Below are 11,837 nucleotides of genomic sequence, written 5' to 3'. Positions count from 1 at the left end.
TGTTTAGCTTTCAGACACTGGGTGCCATGATAGAGAATTAATATGCTATTTCCAGTGTACCTAATACATCTCTGGGCAGGACAGAAAGGAAAACTGGTTTTGAAATGACAGTTACAAAGGATGTAACACACTGTCTGAAATTGTGATGTGCTGATAAACTGGTTATCTGGAATGACAAAGGGGAGGAGAATGCCCTGATTTGCTACATTTACCAATCTGGTATAAATAACTGCTTCCAAGGCCAATTTCAGTCATCAACATATCAATGAAAGCTGAGTGGGAAAGAGACAGGCAAAAATGGCTCCCAACCAGTAGAAGCCAGCTATTATTAACATTATTAACTTTTAATAATGTTGAAAAATATTAAGCCCTAAATGTTACAGAATAAAATATTCACATCATTTAATTTCAAAATTAAAATACAAACTTGTTATTTACCATAGCTAGCCTCTCATCTACCTCTACCATCCCATCCCAGCCCAGTTTGAAAAACAATCACATATTAGGTGATTTTTCACTTTAAGCTTTATCTTACTTAGCTTAATGCTGAGAGTGGATTCAAGTCTTCCATTCATTACTCAAGAAGGTTTAATAAAAATAAACCATCTATAATCATTAAGCAATTTAAAATATTATTTCTATTTTGTTCATTGTGCTTGGTTTGGATATTCCAGTTTTATGATTCTATCTATAAGCTTACTTACTAGTTTAAAGAGCCACACAGAGGTGCTTTTTGAAAACCAAACTGAGTAGTTTCACTATTAACTATAGAAATTTAAGTAGGCTTCTGTTGAATTTCTTTATATCAATGAAAATTAACCCAAGATATGTATTGTTAGTAACTGAAAAAGTAGTCTACTTCTGCAGTATCCTATAATTAATAATTAAACTACCATAAAATTTTCGATTTTATTCTTTTCTTTACTCAATGTGGAAAAATCCCTGTATCAAAGAATTGAAGAAAATTAACTTTAAATTTTATACAAACTATGAAAGACCAAGCAGTCAAATCATGTTGGATGAAATGAAAAATTCTGAATTAGAAGCCTATATATAATGTGAGTATCCCAAGAGAAACCCTACATATATAAAAAACTCTTAAAGCTACTTTCTCCTTGTTTAACAATGTCTGAGCACACTAGTTTTATCATTTTTTAAACTGACAATGAAGGTAAGAAAATAGCATTTACTCTTGAAAATATTTCCAGCATGGTCTTCCTGAAATTAAAAATACCACTTAACAAAGTGAGGCAGTGAAAGTATTAAAGAACATACTCTTGAGTAAGTGGTCTGTTTTGGGTAATTGGCTCCATGGCTTACTGTGACTTCAGGCAAGTTGCTTAACTCTCAAAACTTCATTATCTCATTTGGGATAAAAAATAATATTATCACAGAGGTAAATAATAAATCCTGTACCTTTTAGGGAATACTGAGATCATGCATATAAAACTCTTATCATGCCTAACACATAGAAAGTGATCCATAAATGTCAGCCATGGGAATTGCTATGGGTAAAGAAAATCAAATCCAGTATTTGCAAAAATGTCTGCACTAAATGTTAAATATCAAAGTAAAAATTCAATCTTAAAACTCAACATGAAGTCAGTCTTTGGATACAAGGTTTGAAGCTAAAATATGAGAACCTAAAAATAAACAAGTTATGTAAATCATCAGTAACTTCTTCCTAGAAAAACTATATCCATTTATCAAATTCTTCCCAGCAAAGACCCGAGAGTCCCCCTGGTACCTTATTTTTATTGTCTTTTGACTATTTCATGTTAATTTTATCAATCTGATTAATAAGAAGTTGCAGAAACCACTGAACTATACATATTTCAGAATGTTTGGTCCCTCCCATCAAAAATGTAGTTTAATAGAGCTGTTGAAAAACCATAATACCCACTGCAATACTTTTATACAAATAAGTTAATTAGTTAAGTCTCTTCAGTTGTAATTTCTTTTATTTTAAAAAAACTTTGCAAAGTTATGAACATGGAAACTTTAAGAATCCCCTAAGCTTTTTACACAAATAAATTTCAATTTCACAGTCTGTTCATTTTTAACTATTTATAATTAACAGGAGACCTTAACACAGCAATATCTCAGACCAGAGGGCATGAATTCTGTAGGCAGGTAGTGATGAAAATGCCAAACCTGAAAAATTAGTCACTGACCATTTCCTTATTACAGTTTCAGTAATATATGCTGACTACAGAATGAAATAAAAGTGAATATAAAATTTATTTTTCCCAACTACAACTCCATATAAGTCTGAGGTTTACCCATAACATCAACAAAAATTAAACACTGCCCTAGCAAAGAAAAAAAAAAAAAAACATATATAATTTTAAGTTAGAAAAAAAATAAATGGCAATTTGCAAGCAAAAGAAGCAGATTCACATTCAACTATTTACAGTTTTTCTATGCACAGGTCAAAATTAAACTGTTTCACCATATAACTAAAAATAAACACTTTTTTAAAAAAATGCATTTTACTGCATCAATACTGTGGGATTAGAAATGCTCTCTAAAGCAAAATTAGCTTAACTTTGCGGGGGCCAACTGGCCTATCATTTAGATCTTTAATAGCAGCCATGGCTTCATTATAGTTTATCATAGCTACAATGGCTTCCCCTGTAGGCAATCCTTGCTCATTATACTGTATTGAAACTGAATCAGGTATGATTCTATAACCATGGAAAAAGTCTAAAATTTCATTAACATTAGCTTTAAATGGAAGATTCATTATCTTAACAGGAGTTACTCTACCTGAACCACAGTTTAACTTCTGATCAGGCATAAATCTCCCTTCAGGAAAACCTCCCATATTACGCTTTCCAAAATCAAATTTGCCACCTTCTGGACGACCAAAATTCACAAAAGGGCGATGACTTCTAAAATCATCAGGTGGGCTCCTAAAATCCTCACCAGGAGGTCTGAAATTGTCAGGAAGTCTAGGATCCTCCTCTGGAACTTCCCTGAGGTCTTCCTCCGGGAGCTGCCTGAAATCCTCATCAGAAGGGGATCTAAAATCTTCCTGGGGACTCCTGAAGTCCTCATCAGGAGGGTGTCTGAAGTCCTCATTTGGAGGGCCCCTGAAGTCTTCATCTGGCATATGTCTGAAATCTTCCTCTCGGGAGCGCCTGAAATGCTCTGGGGGTGGTCGCCTAAAATGCTCTGGGGGCGGTCGCCTGAAGTGCTCCGGGGGCGGTCGCCTGAAGTGCTCCTGGGGTGGGCGCCTGAAATGCTCCTGGGGTGGGCGCCTGAAGTGCTCCTGGGGTGGTCGCCTGAAGTGCTCCTGGGGTGGTCGCCTGAAGTGCTCCTGGGGTGGTCGCCTGAAGTGCTCCAGGGGTGACCGCCTGAAGTCCTCCTCAGGGGAATGCCTGAAATCCTCCTCAGGGGGTCTCCTAAAGTCCTCCTCAGGGGGCTGCCTGAAGTCCTCCTCCCTAGGGTGCCTGAAGTCCTCTTCCGGGGGGCGCCTGAAATCCTCTTCCCAAGGGCGCCTGAAATCCTCCTCTGGTGGCCGCCTGAAGTCCTCCTCGTGGGGCTGTCTGAAGTCCTCCTCAGGTGGCCACCTCCAGTCTTCCTCAAGAGGTCGTCTCCACTCGTCCTCCCGAGGCCGCCTGAAGTCTTCCTCAGGAGGCCGCCTGAAGTGCTCCTCCCGAGGGTGCCTAAAGCCCTCTGGGGAGTGTCTGAAGTCCTCCGGAGGGAATCTGAAGTCTTCCGGAGAGTGCCTGAAGTCTTCTGGAGGGCGCCTATCAGGCTGTCGGAAATATCCCTGGGGATGCTTGAAGTTATCTAGTTGCCTCAAGTCCTCTAGCTGATACCTAAAGTTTTCAGAAGGGCCCACTGAGTAAATCGGTGGGTCTTTTGGATCAAATAAATGGGAATGGTCATCTCTATCATGTGACTCTGAACGGCCTTGTATTCTCTCACTGGACATCAAGGAAAAATTTACACCAAACTCCTGCATTTGTGCCTCAGATATAAGTCTTAACAATACCTCTGTCCCTAAGAATCTTCTTCGGTTTAAACGTTCAGCTTTAATAGCCTGTTCTTCTGATTTAAATTTCACTAGTGCTTCTCCCAAACCAACTCCTTTGTCATCAAAAAGCAAGTAAATATCATCCTCTGAAAGAGAAAAGTCTGCAAAGAACTTTTGCACTTCAACTTTTGTAACATCAAATGGGAAATTCCTTATATATATACACAGTTTCTGGCCAGAATAGCTTTCTTGAGAATATTTTTGTGAAACATGTCCTGGCCTCTCTTTCTCTGGTCTCTTCTTTTCATAACATTCAATGAACTTCAGCATTTGTTTTCTAGAAACTGGATCAATAAGAACTGGACGATACTGTAAAACAGTCTTATGTAAACCAAGAGCAGTATTATAGTCTTTCAGAGTCTTGAACATCACAAAGGCATATCGCGTTCTTCTTTCATCTTTATATAAAAATTTAATCTGTTCGTTAGTCAGATCAGTGTCTCTAAAGAAATTTCTTAAATCTCTTTTGTTAATACTTAGTGACAGATTTTTTAAGTGAACATAAAATCCAAGAGGGGAGCGAGAACGTGTTCTGGGAGATTTTGAATGAGACCGTTTTCGAAAATGTCTATCATTAATTCCTCTCGGAGAATGTTCTTCAGATCTTATAGCGACTTCATCCTCCTTAATTGCATTACCACCAAACTCAATCCATTGTTGTTCTGAGCCTTGCATTACTTCTATAAATCTTGAACCCATAAAACTTCTATGGCACTTAAGACCTCCTGAAGCATCGATACACGAAGCAAATTTTACTATGGCATCACCATTATTTCGGCCATCATGATGTTTTAAGAAAATTACTCCATCCACACACAAACCAGAGAAAAAGACACGTACATCATCTTCATTTACTAAGTAAGGCAAACCTCGCAGAAATAAATAAGGATTCTCGGCCTTCAATGGCCTTGTCTTTCTTGGCCTTAAATCATCAAGTCCTGTACCATTAGTATGAAACCCAGCATCTTGATTCATTGAAGAGCCATATCCAGAATTACTTTCTTCTTCCTTCATAGCCTCAATAAAATTTGATAGGCTGCCAACCCCTGATGCCCCAGATCCTGGTCGCCCTCTTCCTACACGATCAGTTCTTTTCATTTCTATAGTCTTCTGCATTTCTGCCTTGCTACTAAGAAAGAGCTCTACAGATGAGTCCTTGATAAACCCTCCTGATCGACTTATGGCACGTCTTGCATCTTCATCTGTTGCAAAAATAATAAAAGCCTCCCCAACTTCCCCTCCAATTATATGCACTCCTCCATCAGGAATAGTCAATCCCGTGAAGAAGTGACGAATATCCACAGGCCCCGCAATAAAAGGAAGCCCCAGTAAACGGATGACTACAGCCATGCTGAGCTCAAACCACAGCAATAATGACCTGCAGACAAAAAGGTACACATAATAGCAAGTCTTATTTTTTAAGTACCTTAGCCTAAACTAAACTTAATAATTACCTGGTTCCCATTTCCTTCAGCATTTATAAATGAAAGCAAGATACAAGTTCACAAAAATATTGATCTTAGCTAATTCTTAAAGAAAACAAAGAATAAATTTTCTCCCATCCATCTAAACATACAAATAAACCAACTATCCTGAAGAAACATATCACCCATCCTATACAATAGGAACATCGAAAATATCAAATCTTCCTTTGTAAGTCTACCAAATTCTACTTCACAACAAGACCAAACTATTTTCAGACTCATTCTGAAACGTGTTTCCTAAATGTAAGAGAGATTAAAAGTATTTTACCAACCACAATGAGTTTAATATATTTAGAAAAGCCATCCATGGTCAGTATATAATGTCTTCTCATGATATTATGTTGCCTAACACTGTGCTTCCCTGGTTAGACATAAAATAGAAGCCACTGGTACCAAGATGTACTATTCTATTTTATATGATTTCTGTCAAGCCTGTGTGAAAGCCTTAAACTCTGGGTGTCTTACCTGTTCTTTTTATTTCTTGGAGACCTGTTAATTCTGTAAAAGCAACTTAACTGTGGAAAGAAAATGAAATACAATTAATCTTTGAACCCTGTAATTGATTTCAGTGCCCAATTAGGATATCCATTTCAGAATTACCTATCAAAAGTGAAACAAGGAACTGCAATTATGGGCATTCTAAGGCAAAATTAATTATCCCTTTGCAAAAAGTGCAAAACCCAAGTGTAGACAGATATCTACAAATTATTAAACATAAAAATGTGCTGAAAGTTATACTACTCCTTGATTGGAAGCAGAATGAGGGAATGTTAAATATTTTAAGTTCAGTGATGGTTACATGGGTATGTATATTTATCAAAGCTTGATGAATTAAGGTCTATGCATTTTGATGTATAGAAGGTTTACATTCACTCTTCCCCCATACTGGGGATCAAACCCTGGGTCACGCTACCACTGAGCTACACCCCCACTCCTTCTTGTGGCTTACATCCACTTAAAACAACAACCAACAAAACCCTGTTATCCAAATATCAATTTAAAAACAACACACATTCCAACAAAAGACCTTCTATCACTTCCCCCAATGAAAATCCAAGCTTCTAGTTCATATTTATGTCCAACTCTCTTGCCATTCTCTTCTACCTCAAAAGGTTAAGACCAAATCAAATTAATGGACCATTCAAAATGATACAATGAATACCAAATAATACAACACCAAAGCCTGAAATTCAAAAACCCAATTTTTAAAGCAATAAATCAAAACCAATGAAAGTGACTATCTGGATACAATTTTAAGTTCTTCATGTTCCAAACATAGAACCAAATTTCATGATCCCATAATCAAAGAAAATACCCCTAAAATTAAAAAAAAAAAAAAAAAAACTCCTTATGCAATAATCCTAGAACAATAACTATTAAAACTCATCTGAATGTTGATTAATATAAAATCTTATCACACCAATATGAGTCCACTTTGAATCATTATCCTGTACTCTATTAAGGAAACCCTGACAACAATGTATAAATATTTAGAATATTGGGATTACCAATATTAACAAGTGAAAAATCCAATTTAGCATTTTTGTAGAAAACTTGCATCTAATTATTTAATGCATATCCAAGCTAAGCTAACAATATTTGATGAAGTCTTACCAAAAATATTTAAGACCTGCCAAATTAATCACTGTAACCAACATGTCTTTAATATGTAAATACATGTTGGCTTCACACATTACTTAAGTACCACTTGAATACCATTACTTAAGCACCACTGTCCACAAAGTGGAATCTAAAGACATATTCCTTGAGAACTGAAAGATGGTTTTCCTTTAAAAAGGATCCAGAGATTAAACTTTTTAAACTATAAACTGAGCAAAGATATCAACAAACTACTTGGCACAAGCTATGTCTGAAAAATATTGGTGAGGTTTACTATAAATTATCTGCATAATACAACTTTTTTTTTCCAGCATAAGCCTAGTTTCTTCAACAAACTAATATCCACAGCAAACACTTCAACAAAATCTATGAATGGCTTCTGGAAAACTTGTCCATGTTAATATTTCAAGACTCCTTATTAACTGGCTTAGCTACTTTTTATTTTTTTAATTTTACAAAGCATCATTAAATAAGCATCATTTTCTCTGTGCCCAGCTTTCTTCTTTTTAATTTACAAGGGATTTACCCTGAGAACATAAATTCATTTGCAAGCAAACAAATTAGAGACACTACAAGGAACAGAGTCAAATTCAAGAAATCTCTAATAATATATCCTAATTTGCTATCTTACCTAAATATCTTAACTAAAACAATCTTAGCTAAGTAGTTTCATGATCACCAATCCCAAGAATTCCAATTCAAGCAAACTATTTAAAAAGTTTATTCTAATTTGCCACTGTTAAATAAAACTAATAATTAAACTTCCTTGTCCTTGAGATACTAGGGTAATGAGATACTAGGTAATCCCTCTACAGTAACAAATCTAGAAGACAACCTAAAAAAGACCAGCTTTCAAAATGAGTTGTTTTCATGTAGTTCCAATATGCTGTTTTCTTAAGCAAATTCTCCAGAAAATTCTATCAACACAGTACACAAAAAGCAAAACACACAAATTATCCTGCTCCTAAAATTTTCCTAATTATGAATGCAAAAGTATTTTTGTGTTAAGGACACAGTGATTTTTTTAGAACTTCTATGAAAAAGAAATGAACCCCTAAAAGCTCATTTGAGGGCAAGTGCATTTTAAATAATTGCTTATTTAAGCCAGTGCTACATCCCACTTAATCACCATTTCAGCTAAATAATATAAAATGTGCATCTTTTAATCAAGACTGAAAGGAAAACAGGAGGGGCGACTGAATTATGTCAGATCCGTTTGATTTTAACTGGCAAATAAAAAGTCATCTTCCAGACATGGTGAGGGAAAGAAAATTCTTTTACTTTGCCTGTTGACTACTTCTTAAAACCCAAAGTCATGATGAAGCATATTCAAATTCTAAATATGAACTTCAGGAAAAAAATAATCTACCCATTCCATAATTATTTTTTCTGATGACCTGCCTTTTGTAATGCAGATAGTTAAAATAAAAACCAAAGGCCATGGTCCCCAGGAGGAACTGTAAATGAAGTTGAATCCACATGGCACAGGAATTCCCATAATATCCATCATCGTCAAACGGCAATCATCCGAAGGCATCGATTCTACAGCCCAAAGCCTTTGTCCACACTCCCAGGGGTCAGAGCTTCCTTCTTTTACGCCAGGCCAAAGTTGCTACGTGGGATCCGATGCTGTCGCCAAGACCTTCAGCCAAAATCAGCCTTCCAATTAACCAGGACCGCCCAACCTCCGTGCCTTTCCTTTACACCGTCCCAAGGGCGAACATTCCACCCTAACTCACCACTGGATGAACTGCCCTCAAATCTAACTAAAACGCTTTTGCCCCTCTCAAGCCTAATGAGCAGGGCCTTCAGAGCTTCCCTGCCACCACTGACTACGATGACATAGCAAAGAAAAAAATACCTATGAGATCCTTCGCGATCTTCAGTGTCAAGATCACTGGGAAGCGCACACACACCGCCACATGGAGGCTGACGGGAGAGGGAGAGTCGGTGTTTAGCTAGAAGAGGGTGCCCTAACGGCACAGGCTACGCTAGATCCTGGCGCGGCCGCCGGCCCCGCCTTTCCCTGTTCCTCCGGCTCGGTCGCCAACCCTGCCCACCCCGACGCCCCACGGGTGACTGCTTCGCACTTGGCAGTAAACACACACCACTGCTCCGACTCGGACACACAGGCCAGGGGCTGGGGCACTCTTCGCAGCAGCCTCCACTGAACAGGCAGAACCCTCAGTGAGCCCGAACAAGATGGCGCCCACTCTCCCCTCCCGTCCGGACAAACGGACGTACAGTTTGTCTGCCCATGCGCTCGCCAGGCGTAACCCCCTACCCCGGCGCCTCGGCTGCGCCTGCGCCTGCGCCTTGCTCACCGGCTTCCCGTTGTTAGGGGCAGGGAGGAGGTGCCCTGGGCTTGTGGAGCTTCTGCGCTTGCCCAGCTTCTAGCCAACCAGAGACCCTAGACCTGGAGAAAGCAAAATTGAGACAAAATTAGGAGTAAACTGCAGTAGGTTACTGTGGAAATGGAGATCAAACGTTTGAATTTTCCAGGAGCTACGAAAAAAGACGCAAGGGAGAAAAGTTCCTGATTTATTTGTCTTCCAGTGCTGTAGTTGCTGTGTTAACTTTTGAAAGCCTTTTGAAATGCTCTTGTAAACTCTAAAAAGCCACAGAATAACTTATTTCACTGCCTTCAGCGTTTGCCAGGTATAGTTCACACCTAGAGGTTTAAAAAAATGCATGCTTACTCAATATTATAGGTATTAATAACCTAGTGAAGTACCTTTATAAATTTGTTGATCCCATCATCTGGATTTTTGAAATAAGAATAGATGAACCAGTCCTGAAAATTGAGAAATGAAAAATTCAGTTATAGACATGTTCTATTGATGGCTGGTACTTAATAGCTAGTGAACAACCTTGGGTTTGTTTTTATTTTATCATTTGTAAATAAAGCAATCCACCTTGTTGTATAACTACAAAATGCATATATGGGTGGATCAAAACTCGCCATGAAAGCAGAAATTACATTTTAAAGACATTGTTACAGACAGAGAATAACAAATAGTTTTGAATCTCTCTTGCTTCAGATTACCCATTCTTAAACTTAATAATGACTTGGAAAGAAGAAGCAATTTAAGTGAATGATATATGGTTTAAGTGAGAGCCATCTTTTACTCACTTGGGTAAATCAGCCTCTCTGCCTCAGTTTCTTCATTTAAAATGGTAATGATAATAGTACCTACCTCTTAAGATTGTGAGAAGTGTCAATGACACCTGAAACTATTACAATTACCAGTGTCTTCTGTCAAATGCCAAGGTGATCTATAGAGAAGCACAAGATGTCACCTTGGGAAGATAGGCTCATTGACTAGATATCTTATACCTTGTTAATTCAGGATTTGGTCCTGGCCTTTTAGACTCAGGAGCCTGACCTTAAAAGCTAATATTTATTGAGGGTTATAATATTTATAATATTTAATATAATATAATATTTATTAATGCCAGGCCGTGTGAATTGTCTTCTTTTAATTTTAAAATTACTTTCAGAGATAGTATCTATTATTTTTTATTTTACAGATAAAGGAAACTGAGGCATAGAGGATTACATAGCTTGCTCAAGGTCACAAAGATAGTACAAGGTAAATCCAGGAATTAAACCTTGGTGGTTTGTTTTCAGGAACCATTACTCTGTATTAGGAGAGGATTCTGAATCCTGAAGGAGAGTCCCTTAAAACAAACATGAGCAATATTATCAATATCCATTTACAAGAACAACACTTGACATCAACTCAGACTGACCAGCACCTTTGTCTGTATATGCTTTCTATATGAAGTCAAATTATTAGAGAATTGTTTGCTAAGCATAAAAATAGAACATCAGTAGCTACCTAATCTTAAAAATTAAAGCTATATTCATATGTATTCTTGCCCATTAAAACAAAAGAAATAGCTATCATTTAATGAGACCTACTATAGGACTTACCTGGAAAAGTATATTCAGACCAGACTCTCCTCTGAATAGGCTTATAAAGGCATTGTTCTGGAATGACCAACCTTTCTATTCACAAACATTTTCTCCAAAGAGGTTACTAGTGACTTCCTGTCTTTTCTAGTGTGCCTCCTGCCTTTCTCAGATTATTTCACTATTGTAAAAAAAAAAAAAAAAAAAAAAAAAAATCAGCTGAAGGTAATTTGGGTATAAGCAGGGTATACATCCAAATTACCTTCAGCTGATTCTTTTGACAGGGTATTTTATAACTTTAATGTATCAATGTCAAAATCTTAATCATTTGGGGGAGGAGAGAGAAAGTTTCTGGAACTGCACAATGGTAGACCCTGAAACAGTGATCACACTGAGCTATGACAATTCTGTGGTTCTGCCTAAACAGCTTTTCAGCCTCCCCAGATATTTTGCCACCATTGCAGCATCACCTGCCCTCCTCTAATGATTCTGGTATCATAGTTTTCAGCTACCTTTCATGGCTCTTCAACAGCCACACGAACAGCCTTGCTTCACTTGGTCTCAGAGTTACTTAGAAATTTCTCTACACTTTCTCTAGGATGCATTCTAAAGTATAAATCTGGTCTTGTATTCCTTAGCTTGAAATCCTAAGCTTGAAACCATGGTGGACAAATGTGGCATTCATAAGCTTTCATTTTTATTCCTTTCTACATTTCCAACCTCGTCTTCTATCACTGACCATACATAACATTGTATTAGTCAGGGTTCTCTA

General features: G+C 37.5%; 1 protein-coding gene across 5 annotated transcripts; it reads right to left on the bottom strand.

The window, feature by feature from the left end:
- Window positions 1-1,943: 1,943 nt before the first annotated feature.
- Window positions 1,944-9,368, bottom strand: Rbm12b (RNA binding motif protein 12B). 5 transcript variants are annotated; one of them, XM_071602246.1, is made up of 3 exons: window positions 9,011-9,368; window positions 5,995-6,044; window positions 1,944-5,423 (listed from the first exon to the last, which is right to left on the bottom strand). In XM_071602246.1, exon 3 carries the CDS (start codon window positions 5,393-5,395, stop codon window positions 2,528-2,530), a length of 2,868 nt encoding a protein of 955 aa, XP_071458347.1. In that variant the 5' UTR covers window positions 5,396-5,423; window positions 5,995-6,044; window positions 9,011-9,368; the 3' UTR covers window positions 1,944-2,527. The 5 variants fall into 5 exon arrangements, with proteins under 5 accessions (XP_071458347.1, XP_071458348.1, XP_027803825.2 ...); XM_071602247.1 differs by having other exon boundaries at window positions 1,944-8,791; window positions 9,011-9,078; window positions 9,258-9,368; XM_027948024.2 differs by having other exon boundaries at window positions 9,258-9,368.
- Window positions 9,369-11,837: the final 2,469 nt, after the last annotated feature.

This window comes from Marmota flaviventris, chromosome 15 (genome assembly GCF_047511675.1).
Source record: "Marmota flaviventris isolate mMarFla1 chromosome 15, mMarFla1.hap1, whole genome shotgun sequence".
NCBI lineage: Eukaryota > Metazoa > Chordata > Mammalia > Rodentia > Sciuridae > Marmota > Marmota flaviventris.
The sequence above is the reverse complement of the archived record's forward strand: the minus strand, read 5'-3'. Positions and strand labels throughout refer to the sequence as shown.